A 14,062-nucleotide genomic window follows, 5' to 3' on the forward strand; every position below is an offset into this window, starting at 1 on the left:
GTGGTGTAGGTTGAAGACACAGCTCGGATCTGACATTGCTGTGGCTGCGGTGTAGGCTGGCAGCTACAGCTCTGCTTCAACTCCTAACCTACGAACCTCCATATGCCCCGGATATGGCCCTTAAAAGCAAAAAAACAAAACAAAACAAAAGGATCTGGCGTTAAGGATCTGGCATTGTCACTGCCTGTGGCACCGGTTTGATCCCTGGCCACAACTTTGCATGCTCTGGGCATGACCACCGCCCCCCAAAAAATCCAAAACCGGGAAAAGAAGGGTGGAGGGAGCACGTGAGCAATCTAACAAGCGTGTCTAAACCTCAGCTGATGGACTCCACGGCGTCGGTGTTAATCTCCAGGTGACAAGAGGCCGAATGTCCAGGTCGTTGACTATGTAAAGGAGACAGACAATGTCCCACTGGGGGGCCACTGGGCCCAGAGCCGGGTCCAGATGGTGCTGGAGTCTCCGGGGGGTGGGGCAGACGGCCTGTTGGCACGAGGCCACCCCTAGAGCTTGAAGTGTGTGGTGGGACCAGGGGGCAGGGTGCTGCGGGATTAGGGAGCCATAGACCTGCTCCCCTGGCCTGTCCCATCCTGTCCTGCAGGACTCGGCCACCTCTGTGTCCTGTCGAGGCCGTTTGAAGCATGACACCCTCCGGCCCTTTTCAGCCCCTTTGATTCCCAAGGAAGCAGGATGTGCCTCATTCTGGCTCCATCGGACTCTGCCCACCAAGGCTGATGCCTCCCTGACTCCACGAAGGCACGGAAAGCTCGGCCTGTTTCTGGCTTCCTCCCCTGATGGGCTCCCAGGACGTCCCCCTTGCCACGGAGCCGAGGGTCCCCTCTGCTCTGCAAATGCCCTTGGGGCTGCTTCACCGGTGCCTCGGCTCACTGCCTGCCTCTGCCCAAGCCACTGAGTCTCCTCCTCACCCCTCAGGTCATGGCACCTGCATTCTTCTCAGGTTCTCAGCCTTGACCTGCAAACTCTCATCTCTGTGGGGACCCGTCGTCAACGACCCCCGCTTCCCCCGGCCCAGGCCCTTGATTCACGTGTTAAATGTTCACATTCCCAGCCGATCCATGGGTCTGGTCTCCAGCCTCGGGTGTGCAGTAGCCCCGTGTCATGTCCCTATAAAACTAGCTGCTCCCTAAGCTTCGGGGAGCCCGAGTTCTCTCTGCTCAGTGCTCCCGGCCACTCTGCCGGTCGATAAACCTGCGTGCGATCTCCCTGCCTCCTGTCTCTGCCTCCTTCTTCCCTCGCTGTGTCTGACACCCGGGAGTGGGTTCTGGTTTCAATGGTTTAACCTGCGCACTGTTTTCTGTCGCGGCTGCACAAATGTACATGCCCACCAGCAGCATGCGAGGGTGCCCCTTTCTCCACGCCATCCCTGCATCCTTTCTGGCATCTTTCTTGTCTCTCTTTGTTCTTGTCGCATGTTGGAAACAGGTGGGGAGCTGGCCTACAGGCCAGGCCAAGGGCAGACACGGTCTGCAAGCTCCAGACGCGCAGGCCCCTCTTCCTTGACACGTGAGAAGAAAACAAGACGCCAAGATGAAAGCTCCGGCTGCTGTGTTTCCTGCAGGGTTTCTGTCCCTAGCAGCGGGATCATGAGCTATTGATCACTGCCAGGCCTTCCCTCCACCAACGTCCAAGGGGGTTCCCAGGATGAGGAATGAACATCCAAAGAAAGCTGATTTCCCAGGAAAAAGCGTTTTTCCCTTGACTTCCCAAGCTGCGTTCATAGCTGCACGAGAAAAGGAAAAGTACTCAATTTGGAAGATGTTGAGGAAAAATTCCAATTATGCTCCAATTATCCAGTTTACCCTAAAAGTTTTCTCTCTCCTTTCCTCTGCTGCTGCTCTGAAAAATGTATCATTGGAGCGGGCCCAGTGTGACCCGATGTGGCCATTTTATTAGCATTTTTCAAAGTCATTGACAGATACTAATGCTTTGCAATGCCTTTTTCATCACATTCTCAGCACAAACATGTTGTGGGTAGACCCGCTCTGAACACTCATGTACACCTTTTTTCTTTTTCTTTTTACGGTTGCACCTGCGCTTTTGGGAGTTCTCAGGCGAGGGGTCAAATCGGAGTTGCAGCTGCAGCTGCAGCCACAGCATCACCGGATCTTGTGACCTACACTGCAGCTTGCAGCAATGCCGGATCCTTAACCCACTGAGCAAAGCCAGGGATGGAAACTCATGGACATCATGTTGAGCTCTTAACCCACTGAGCACAACGGGAACTCCACAGAGATGTTTTTGCATGGACACATGTCTTCATTTCCTGGTATACACACACCCAGGAGTGGAGCTCCTGCGTCCTAGGGTTAAAGGGGTAAACTCTATGTTCACTCATTTAAAGACCCACTGGATGGTATTCCCATGTGGCTGTACCATTTCCATTCCCACCAGTGGTGTATGAGGGCGCCAATTTCTCCACGAAGTGACTTTTATGTATTTATGTATTTATTTATTTATTTGGTCTTTTTAGGGCCACACCTGCGGCATATGGAGGTTCCCAGGCTAGGGGTCGAATCAGAGCTGTAGCCACTGGCCTACACCACAGCCATAGCCACTGCCACAGCAACACGGGTTCCAAGCCTCCTCTGCGACCTACACCACAGCTCACGGCAACACTAGATCCTTATCGGATCCTTAAACCGCTGAGCGAGGCCAGGGATCGAACCCAGGTCTTCGTGGTTACTGGCTGGGTTTGTTGACCAGTGAGCCACGATGGAAACTCTCCAAGAGCTGACTTTTAAGTACATCAAATACGCGTGGCCTTGGCCAGTGTCTGAGTCACAGTCCTCCGACCTCGTGCTCAGACGCCCTCCCCGCCATCCTGCTTCCTGCGGCTCCGGGGGCCTTTTGGCTGATCCCCGCCTGCCTCTCCCCGCTCCAGTGTGTGACCCACTGAGCCTCCGTAATCTAGGCCAAGGTCACCCCAAAGCTTCCCACCCCGCCTTTCCCGACGTGAATCTTCACCCCGAGTCCATCCTCACACTCCCTACGTGGTGCGCGCTGGCACTGAAGCCGTCGGGTCTCCGGTCCCCCCACAACAGCCCCCTTCAGTGAAGACCGCGGCTTACAGACACCTTCCTCCTGTCTCGGTGACGCAAAGTGAATGCAGTGAGTCTGGAGTTGATGTGAATTGAGTTGGATTTCACCAAATTGCACCAAAATGAGCTCATGTCACCCAGGAGAGCCCCAGACAGAGCCCGGTCAGAGGCCACTAACATGGCCAGGCTGGACCTAGAGATGGTCGCATGACGTGAAGTTAGTCGGACAGAGAAAGACAAACCTCCTATGATGTTACTTATATGCGGAATCTGAAAAAAAGGATGCAAGCAAACTTATTTGCAGAACAGAAAGAGGCGTACAGACTTTGCAAACAAACTTATGGTTGCCACAGGGGACAGGTGGGGCGGATGGACTGGTTTGGGGTTGGCAGAGGCACACTGAGCTATGTGAGATGACTGGCCACTGGGCCCCGCTGTCCAGCACAGGGAGCTCTACCAAGATTCTGTGGTCATCTATGTGGGGAAAGGGTCGGAACGAGACCGGATGTGTGTGTACGTATAAGTGAGTCACTGTGTTGTACAGCAGGCAGGGTCATAACCTCGTCCATCAAGGTGACTTCAGTAAAACCTGAAAAAAGGAAAAACAGCAGGCAGATCTGGGAGCTCCTCCAGTCGTGGCGATGCACAGGGATGTGGGAAGGGGTTCACATCTGTGTTTAACCCTCCTCTATTTTCTGCGGGGCTGAGACCCAGCTTGACCTCCCCAGCTAAGCCCAGATCACACGGCAGCTCACCACCACCCCCTGCAGGAGCTCGGGACATGTGCTGACCCCCCTGAGAGCCACCGAGGCCATCCAGGCGCCCTGCCCGCCTTCTTGCTCCTCCAGACCCCCCGCAGGGTCAACTCCAGGCTTGTGGGACAAAAGGGATTCTGGGAAGGACGCCAACCACTCCCGCACCAACAGTCGCAGCGACTTGGCTCCTCGCAGGAAGAGCAGGTGAAGCAGGTGAGGGCCGAGAAGGATGCTCGTGGCCACAGCTCACAGCTGCAGGGACACCCTGCACCCAGCGTTGGCACGTGGCTTAACTCCTTTAACACGCATGGCACACGGATGAACTTCCTCACGTGCACAGTGGTTCCAGGCAGGGCTCATCTCAGCTGCTCTTACAAATAAGGGAGCTGAGGCACGCAGAGGCGCAGGCACAGGGAGCCTTTAAAATACTACCCGGCCCGCCCTGCCTCAGACCTACCTTCCTGGGCCTGGGAGAGGCCTGGGCATCAGCATTTCAGCCAGAGCAGGAGGCATGGCTGCATAGACCCTTGGCCCCGCCAAAGCCACAGTTAAGACACTGGACCAAATTTTCCATCATCTGGAAAACGAGGCGGCTTCCCCAGGTTGGGTGATCTTGATTGGCAAGGGAGAAACGTCAATGTGTTTATTCAACCAATATTTATCAGCCATCTCTTAGAACAGAGCCCTGTGCCGGGGCTCAGGCTGGGAAGGACAAAGGGACAACCGGTGTCCACACAGGGGTGCCCACCAGGGGGTCCGCTGGGTCCCCTCCACAGCCCCAGCGCTGTCATCCCCACGCCCCCACCAGGGAACTGGGAAATCCTGGGGAGTTCAGGGCCAGCCACAGTGAACCCAGGGGCGGAGCCAGTGGGTCAGTAGCTCCACTCCCCCGCCCCCCACGGTTGACAGCTCAGTAGAGACGGGAAAGTGACTCCAGAAGAATTGCCGACAATCTGCAGGGAGTGTGGCGTTTATCTTCCTGAGACCACAACCCTCCAGCCCCTGGTCCGATGGGATGGCGGGAGGAAGGGAAGCCAGAGTGGGAGGGAGGGAAGGTGACCTGAGCTGGCCTGGCAGGGTCACCGAGGGAGCAGCCGGCCCCTCAAACAGCAGGAGCCCAGGGACTGGGTCTCTGAGCTGCCGCAGCCTTCAGGGCTGAAGGGGAGGTGCCTGACCCCAGAGGAGTGGAGACTGGCCCTTCCTCCCAAGTGGGTCTGCGAGGCCTCTGGCTCCCCAAGCCACACCCCTCCCGCACCCCGCTCCTGGCCCCGCCCCCGCCCCATGGCCCCGCCCCCTCGCCGGCTGGGATGCTCAGAGCCCTGGATGACTCAGCGCGACTCTCAGCCAGACAGCCTCCCCCCCTCCCCGCCCCGCCCCCGGGGGACTTCTGCTCCAAGGCTGGGCTCCCTAAGTTCTGCTTCACTTGTGGGTGTCCAAAAGGTACAAGACGCTTTTTCCATCCAAATCCTGAACCTCTCTTCCAGGGCCAGACCAGGGCCCCTCACCTGGCTAACCCTGAGACACCTGGGGAGAGCCCACCCCACTTTTGATCCCTGGGTAGGAGGAGAGGGGGGCTGGGGATGGAGCCTGGGAATGCCCAGGGGGCTTCGAGGGAAGGCAGGCCACACTGCCCCCCGCAGGGCACTGTCCTTAAAATCTGCCCCTTCCCCTAGGGTGGGGAGGGGAGCATCAGGTGCCCCCTGGAGCTGAGGATTTGTTCTGTCACTGTGCCCTGAATCAGCCTGAGCCTGGCAGGGGCGCTTCTGAGCAGGTTCCCCAGGGGTGTGGAGGGGGGCAGGGGAACTAAGCCTTGGCAAAGATCACTTGGGATTTCACTTTCCTCTAGAAAGCAGCAAAGCAGCCAAAGCAGGCGGCAATACACGAGGTTCCCAGCACCACTGCTGGTAGCAGCCCAAAGCGGGGAGAAAGCCAAATGTCCACCGACCCCTGATGGGCAAGTGGACAAATAAAACGCGGTCCGTCTACACAATGGAATAGCACTGGGGGTAAAAAGGAAGGAAACCCTGATCCAATGTAAATGAACCTTGAGAGCTCTGTGCTCGGTGAAGGAAGCCAGACACGAAAGACTATGTATAGAATGACGCATCACACGAACCATCCAGAAAGGGACGGGGGGTGGGGGGTGAGGGGAGTCTGTGGAGGCAGAGGGTACATTAGCAGGGGGTGGTGTCGGGGACGTGGCAGGCCAAGGGCATGGGGTGTCCTTTCGAGGTGATGAAAATGTTCTGGAATTGGCTGCAGTGAAGGTTGCACATCACCAGAGCCCCGCAAAGTGTGGCACATAAGGGAGTGGATGGCGCGCATGAGAATCCATCTCGATCAATGCTAACGAACAAACCTGCGAGCATCTGGGGCTCAGTACAGTCTCTGCAGCTCAGTCCGACTCCTCAGCTTTCTGTCTACACTTCCAGCACCACCAATCCCACAGGCCCTCACAGGACAGGAAGATGGGGAACTCTGGGGTGTGGGGGTGAGCCTGCCGGCCCCCTCGCCCTTCTGCCCCGGCAGAGTGGAGACCCATGGAGCTCCTGGAGGTTTCTGGTCACTTAAAGGGCATCCTCTCGCCATTCCTTCCAGTGTTGCTCAGGGCCCACCAGGGCCGGGGACCCACCCTGCCTGCGTTTTGTTCCAAAGCTTTGTGTCTGGAAGCCAGGGGCACAAGCGGGGATCCTTCAGCCCCCGCATCTCCACTGAGAGCCCCAGCAGATACTCCGCTCAGCTGCCCGAGGCCCTCAGGGAACACGCACGATTAGACACCCGTAACCCTCTCTGCTTCTAAAAGTAAACTGAGGAACGTGATCTCAGGGCACAGTCTCTGAGCAATTAGCCTGCAGCTTCAGAGTACACAGAAAACGGGGTCTGCCATAGATGATACACCCCCAACAGCAGCAGCAGTAATGTCACTTGACTGAATAAAAAATTCCTCAGAGGAAGTTCCCGTGTGTCTCAGTGGGTGAAGGATCCGGCGTTGCTGCCGCTGTGGCACAGGTTGCAACTGCCGTGCTCAGTCAGTCCCTGGCCGGGGAGCTTCCAGATGCAGCGGGAGTGGCCCAAAAAAAATTCCTTTGAAAAGGGATATGCATGTTGGGGGAACACAGGACCCCTGGTCGTGTCCAGGCTGGCGGCCATTCCCACCCCTGGTCCCTGGCCCAGGCCCTGAGGCTCCAGATCTCAGCAGAGGCAGTGCCTGGAGGCCACAAAGACAAACCTGCCAGCTTTACATGGTGGGATTCAGCAGCCGTGAGGCTGGCAACTGATTTCTGAGGTGGGAAATACAGATCCAGGTAGAGAATTGAGGTGGGTGAGGGCAGGGGGTGGGCAAGGCCTCATGGAGCAGGTGGGCAGAGCTGTAAGGGCGAGACAGGAGGCTGAGGAGTGCCAGGAAGAACAGCCATGGCAGCAGGGATGAGCCAGGGATGGCTCAGCAATAGGGTGGGGCCTCAGAGGTGGACAAATGTGCCCGCAGTCACGGGCAGCGGCACAAGACACTGCTTCTGATGTAGAAGGTTAATCGCGCTCCGTTCTCCAGCCCAGGTGGGCAGAGGCCAGAGGTGTCTTGCCCTGAGCTAGCTAAGAACACTGCTGCTGACGCTGTTGCTGTTGCTGCTGCTGCTGCCACTAATGATGGTGCTGCTGATGTGCTGTTGATGCTGATGCTGACATTGATGCTGATACCGATGCTGGTGCTGGGTTGATGCTAATGATGTTCTATTGATGCTGATGTTGATACTGATACCGATGCTGGTGCTGGGTTGATGCTAATGATGTGCTGTTGATGCTGATGCTGACGTTGATGCTGAGGGTGCTGGGTTGATGCTGCTGCTGCTGTTGATGAAGACGATACCATTGATGTTGATGCTGCTGCTAATGATGATCTGCTGCTGATGCTTGTTTTGTGTGTGTGTGTCTGTTGCTTTTAGGGCTGCACCTGCAGCATATGGAGGTTCCCAGGCTAGGGGTCGAATTGGAGCTGTAGCTGCTAGCCTACACCACAGCCACAGCAACACCAGAGCTGGATCCGAGCCGAGTCTTCAACCTAGACCATAGATCACGGCAACACCAGATCCTTAACCCACTGAGCAAGGCTAGGGATCGAAACCGCAGCCTATAGTTCCTGGTCGGATTCATTTTTGCTGCGCCACAATGGGAATTCCTGTGTGTGTATTTTTAACATAGATGAGTCCCCCCAGCTTTTACTCAGAGCCTGTTTATGACTTTGACTTCTGGTAAATTTCTGACACGTGTTGCAAACTGCTTTTCAGGCTACCACAGGCTGGATGCCGGAAATCAGAAGGGGACGGAGGAGGTAGATTCAGACCCCAAGTTGCAACGAGACATGAGATCCTGAATCATTCAAAGCAGACCAAGAACTCAAAAAGTTGGAGCTGCCTGTGAGCCAAGGCAGCTGCCCACAGAGCGCCCATCACTGGAAGGTGGGATTTGGGTGGTGTGGGACAGAATTGCATGAGCAAATAAAGTCAGAATTCTAGCGTGTGGCCAGGAGCAGCCTGTTTGCGAGCCTACATCCAGGATACCTGAAATCCTTAGAGTTCTGTCTCAACATTATTTAAGAATTTTTCTGGGAGTTCCCATTGTGGCTCAGCGGGTTAAAGACCCGACTAGTATCCATGAGGTTGCAGGTTCGATCCCTGGTCTCACTCAGTGTGTTAAGGATCAGGCATCACTGTGAGCTGTGGTGTAGGTTACAGATGTAGCTTGGATCTGGCATTGCTTGGCTGTGGTGTAGGCCAGTGGCTACAGCTCCGATTTGACCCCTAGTCTGGGAATTTCCATATGCCACAGGTGTGGCCCTAAAAGGGAAAAAAAAAGATATTTTTGGGGAGGGAGCCCTAGAAAACCACTTCTGTGTCTCAGTTCGATTTGCAATGATGCTGAAAAATAAGGGGTCATTGAAGGTGAGCTCAGAGCTGGCATACCAGGATAAGTCCAAGGCTTCCCTGGTAAATGTTCCCGTTTCTGGAGGAGCCCATGAGTCCCTGGTGACCCCTGAGGTGTGGGAAGGCCAGGGTAGCCCTAGGAAAACTCAGCTGCTGTGACTCCCTTTTCCTAGCCAGACTGACTCTGGTCTATACCAGGGAGTCCTGAATTCTGTGGCCACTTGGATTGTGTCTGCAGCAGAGCATGGCCCATGTCCAGTCTCTGTTCGCCTGCTTCCCCATCACCACTCTGCCATAGACCTGCGCCCTTGCGCAGGTGCACAGCAGCACGCATGTGAGCCAACCTCTGCTGCCGTTGGCAAGGTGCCAACGAGATCTACTGAAGATGCCAGCACTGATCTGAGAGACCAGAGGGCGAGCGTGGAGAAAAGAACCAGAGTCCAGAGTAACTGGGTTTGTTGGGCCACCCACACGTCTATGCATCATCTATCTATCTATCTATCTATCTATCTATCTATCTATCTATCTATCATCTAGTGAGAATCTGCTCAGCCTGGAAATTAGACAAGCTGGAGTTTTCTCATTTCCATTAAAGAACAGGGGAAACAGGGCCTCTGGTGCCCTCGGTGACTGTACATCCTCATGAAGCCAGGCCTGGATAGGGAGGTCGGAGAGCTGGGCCCGAGTGCTGCCTGTGGACCGCACGTTCTCCGTGGGGCACGCGGTCGCAGGAAGCAGGATGCTCACGCTGTAGAACTGCCAGCCGGTGGTGGCGCAGAGGCCCTGCTGTGGCTCAGGGGCCCGCTGGTCCTCTGCCCCCAAAGACTGAGTGATGGAGCTTGTTCAGAGGCCCTGGTGTTGGACTCAGCCACCCAGGCTACTCAACCAGACCTGTGTGTTTCTTATTCAACCCAATTTGGCTGAATTTTTCAATTTCGAATGAACTCAATATGCTCACCACCGTCTTGTGATGACTCATGATTCATTTATGCATTTAATAAATATTCATTGAACATCTCGGTACTGTGTGTGGCACCAGGGTGATAAAAGGTGGTCAGGCATGGGTTCTGTCTTCTCTAAGGAGTCAGGTACACGAATAACTTGAACAGAAGACCAGTGATTACAAATTATATGATCATCTTACAAGAAAAACCAAGAGAATCAGAAAACGATCGCAATAAAAGAAAGTTAAGCAATGTTGGCTGGATACCTAAGTTGACACGAATCCGTGTTTCTGGAGTTCCCATTGTGGTGCCGTGGAAATGAATCAGATGAAGATCCATTAGGATGTGGGTTTGATCCCTGGCCTCGCTCAGTGGGTCAGGGAACCAGTGTTGCTGTGAGCTGTGGTGTAGGTTGCAGATGCGGCTTGGATCCCGCATTGCCGTGGCTGTGGTGTAGGCCGGCAGCTGTAGCTCCAATTCAATCCCTAGCCTGGGAACCTCCATGTGCTGTGGGTGAGGCCCCAAAAAGCAAAAAAAAAAAAAAGTATATACGTGTGTGTGTGTGTGTGTGTATATACACACCTATATATATGTATATATGACTGGGTCACTTTGCTGTACAGCAGAAATTGTCACAACACTGTAAATCAACTATGCTCTAATAAAAAATAAATTAAAAATGAGAAAAAAAATTTCTTGACATCAGAGATAATCAACATGGAAATATAATTAAAAAGCAAGACATTACTTGCAATAATAACAACAAAAACTATAAAGTGGGTAGGAATCATCTAAGGCTGTATGAAACTTCTATGGCAAATACTTTAAACTCTAGTGAAAGGCCTAGAAGTTGCTATGAATAAATAGGAAACTACCCAGGCACCAGGATGGAACAACAATATTACAAAGAAGATGTTTCTCCCTAAATTAAGCCATACACCTAATGCAAACCCAATCACATTTGCAGTGGAATTTTTGTTGTTGTTGTTGTCTTTTTAGGGCCACACCCAAGGCATATGGAGCTTCCCAGGCTAGGGGTTGAATCAGAGCTGTAGCCGCTGGCTTACACCACAGCCACAGCAACGTGGGATCTGGGCCGTGTCTATGACCTACACCACAGCTCACCACAACGCTGGATCCTTAACCCACTGAGCGAGGCCAGGGATCGAACCCTCATCCTTCTGGATACTACTTGGGTTCGTTTCCGCTGCGCCAAGACAGGAACTCCTCTTGAATTTTTTTTTTTTCCCCTGAGGAAATTGATAAACTTACTCTAAGTTTTGTTTGGAATCTCTAAAGTCTTCAAAAAAGAGCAAAAGGAAGGGAGGATTTGTCTTACTAGACATTCTGCGAAGATGTAGTAATGAAAACAATGCCGTATTTTCGAGGGAAAGGAACAGTGAAACAAGACAGAGCGCCAGAGAGACCCGTGTACACGTGGGACTATTAGATAAAGTTGGCATCTCCTGAAAGCAGCAGGAGAGCATGCACGTGAGTATCTTAGTAGCAAGAGGTGGAGTGTTCCTATTAAATAAATCCCCCATATACTGTAAGACAAAATAGACTGGTTTTTTTTGTTTTTTTTTTTTGTTTTTTTGTCTTTTTAGGGCTGCACTCATGGCATATGGAAGTTTCCAGGCTAAGGGCCAAATGGGGAGCTACAGCTGCCAGCCTACACCACAGCCACAGCGATGCCAGATCTAGCCACATCTGCAACCTACACCCCAGCCCACGACAACGTCGGATCCTTAACCCACTGAGCGAGGCCAGGGATCGAACCTGCGTCCTCATGGATACTAGTGGGGTTCGTTAGGTGCTGAGCCACGATGGGAACATCCAAAATTGAGTACTGATGAGTTTAGTGAAGGCTTGATAAAGATTTCTGTTCTGAGCTTGTGAGAAAAGATGTTTATCATGGCTAAACCCAGAAACTGAAAAATGAATTATACGAGGAAGCACTGAAATTAATAAGAAAAGGTCAAGAACCCCAAGAGAAAAATGAACAAAAATGAGGCAATTTACAGAAGAAGGAACTTCAAAGACTTACAAAAATCGAGTTGTGCTTACCCACTTACAATGAAAGAATCGCACGTTGAAAAACACCATCGCTTTGCACCCAGGAAATCTACCACTCGGCACCCATCAGACTTGCAAATATTTGAAAAGTGGCTAATACTCTTTGTGTCTGGGGATGTGCCTTTGCCTTAAAAAGATGAAAAAAAGGAATTCTGCCTGTGGACAGACAGCCGCTCCAGCCAAATCCAGAGCTCCTGCCTCCCTTCCAGGCAAGAGCCCCACAGCTGGGTGAGCCAGCTCCTTGCACTGACTCTCTTCCTGTGTATGTGTCTCCTGCTGGTTCTGTTTCTCTGGTGGAGCCCTCTCCGTACACACACCACCAAAGCGCTGAGGCAGCCAGAGGCCACAGAATGTCTCTGCACATGGCTACGGGTCCTGACGACAGAGGGCTGGATGGAGAAGTAAGAATCAGCACGAGACCCGCAGCCAAACACACTTAAGAAAATGGCCTAAGAATGCGTACCACCAAAACATCCACTGTGTCTTACTGGAGCCTGCGAAGGACAGGATTGCATCACTTACACGGGACTGTCTGCCTGTGTATATGCGTGAGAGAGAGAGAGACAGAGAGGGGGACAGAGGGAGAACGTTATGAGGATGATCAGGGATAAATAAACTCATCAAACAGGACAGGTGCTTACCTATGATGGAGAGAGTGAGCCAGGCGCAGGTCTGCACCTGAGATCCACGGAGTGGGCTTAGGTGCGGTGGGAGTGGGCTAGAGGGAATGATGGAGTGAACGGACAGGCAGGAACCCTGGAGGGGGCAGGTGGGGAGAGGGGAGGGGACGAGACCAGCCAAGTCATGTCGCATCTGCATGTCCAGTGAAACAATGGAGAGAGACAGAGACAGAGAGGGAGAGACTGAGACAGAGGGAGAGACAGAGACAGAGAGAGAGAGAGAAGAACAGAGAGAGAAGAATAATTTTACCTGCCCTTTGCCCACCCCCCCGGGACACAGTTCATGGGAAGACACACATCTCCTGGGCAGGCCCAGGTATAGATTTGTGCCTGCTTCTCCAGGTAGGCATCTAACTAAACTACCCATCACTCTAATCTTTTGTTTCTTTCTTTTAAAAAAATACAAGGTCCTTAAATATAAGCTGAGTCCTTCATTCTGATGCTCAGTTGAAGAAAACTGCAATGGCTGATTGCTTCCCTAGATCTAGTCTCCCCTTCTCCCACAGTGACAGACCCTGATTTTGTTTGGGGCATTAATAAAAGACAAACAGTGTCAACTTCTATTACAGTCATGTTCTGGACCATAAGATATAAATTGAAGTCTTATGTGAAGTGTCCAGGGACTATCTTTAAAGACAGGAAACATATCCTTCTTTCCTCTCATCTTTCCTATCATCTGGAATGTGAATGTGATGGCAGGAGCTTAAGCAGCTATTTTGGATTATAAGGTAAAGTACTGAGGACGATGGAGAAACTAGAGTTGGCTGGTCCCTGACACCCATGAGGTCACCATATCCATCCCCCAGATAAACTTCTGGTGTGAAAGATCCAGACTTTTGATGCCAGAAACTCTCGTAGAGTTATTATTATTATTATTATTATTATTATTATTAATCAGAAAGAAACCTCATGGATCATTTTTGTTGTTTGGAGGCTTTTTGTTATATGTAGCTGAGCTAAACCCAAACATGCTTAGGGAAAGGAGATTAAGACTGGTGGTGATTCATCCTGGCAGCACAGGACACAGGTCTTGATGACTAATTGCTGTAGGAGGTGTAAGGAAAAGAGAGAGAGGTTTGATGACAGGTTTTATGCCTTAGTGCTGGGAAGGCGATGGGAGGGGCACATTAGGAAAGATCCCAAGTTTGATTTGGGGCAGAGAGCGCCCAGGCTATTGGAGATGGTGGTTTAGTTACTAAAGGACGGACTGGGAGAGAGGTTACAGCAAAAAAATAGGTGGAACCATGATCAATGGAAGGACCCCAAGCGCACAGAGGACTTTAGGGGTGAATCATTGCAGCCAGCAAGCAGGAAGGGGAACTTCAGGAGGGGAGCAGAGAAGCAGGAGGGGGAGGGGCAAATGGACAGGGAGCCCGGAAGCCTGGGATGGAGGGACTGGGGACCCGTCAGTGACATGGATGCAGCAGTTATAGTCAGCTGACCAGGCTATGTCACTTTTATTTTCTAGCAAAACCCCAGAGCCCCAGGGAGTTACGGAGAAGAGAGGCGAGTACCGGAAACCAGGGGAAACGCAGAGCCTCCGAGGTGCTGCTGTCAAGAGCGGAGCTGCAAGGTCTCGGGTGCAGGTGAGTGGGGAGGAGGGTGCAGCTCAGAGGGGTCCAGGAAGAG

The 14,062-nt window shown here is 52.7% G+C and overlaps 1 protein-coding gene across 2 annotated transcripts in view; it reads left to right on the forward strand.

The window, feature by feature from the left end:
• NSUN2 (NOP2/Sun RNA methyltransferase 2) overlaps positions 1 to 8,324 on the forward strand; it is a 66,944-nt gene extending 58,620 nt beyond the window's left edge. For both annotated transcript variants that reach the window (XM_013982784.3, XM_085001696.1), the window contains one exon: positions 8,098 to 8,324. In XM_013982784.3, coding sequence (XP_013838238.3) covers positions 8,098 to 8,230 — 133 coding nt within the window. In that variant the 3' untranslated portion in view covers positions 8,231 to 8,324. The remainder of the gene's footprint in view (positions 1 to 8,097) is intronic.
• Positions 8,325 to 14,062: the final 5,738 nt, after the last annotated feature.

This window comes from Sus scrofa, chromosome 16 (assembly GCF_054392235.1).
Source record: "Sus scrofa isolate SSC_HxYL_T2T_F1_AM1 chromosome 16, Sscrofa_HxYL_maternal_Yorkshire_Landrace_v2.0, whole genome shotgun sequence".
In the NCBI taxonomy this organism is placed as follows: Eukaryota; Metazoa; Chordata; class Mammalia; order Artiodactyla; family Suidae; genus Sus; species Sus scrofa.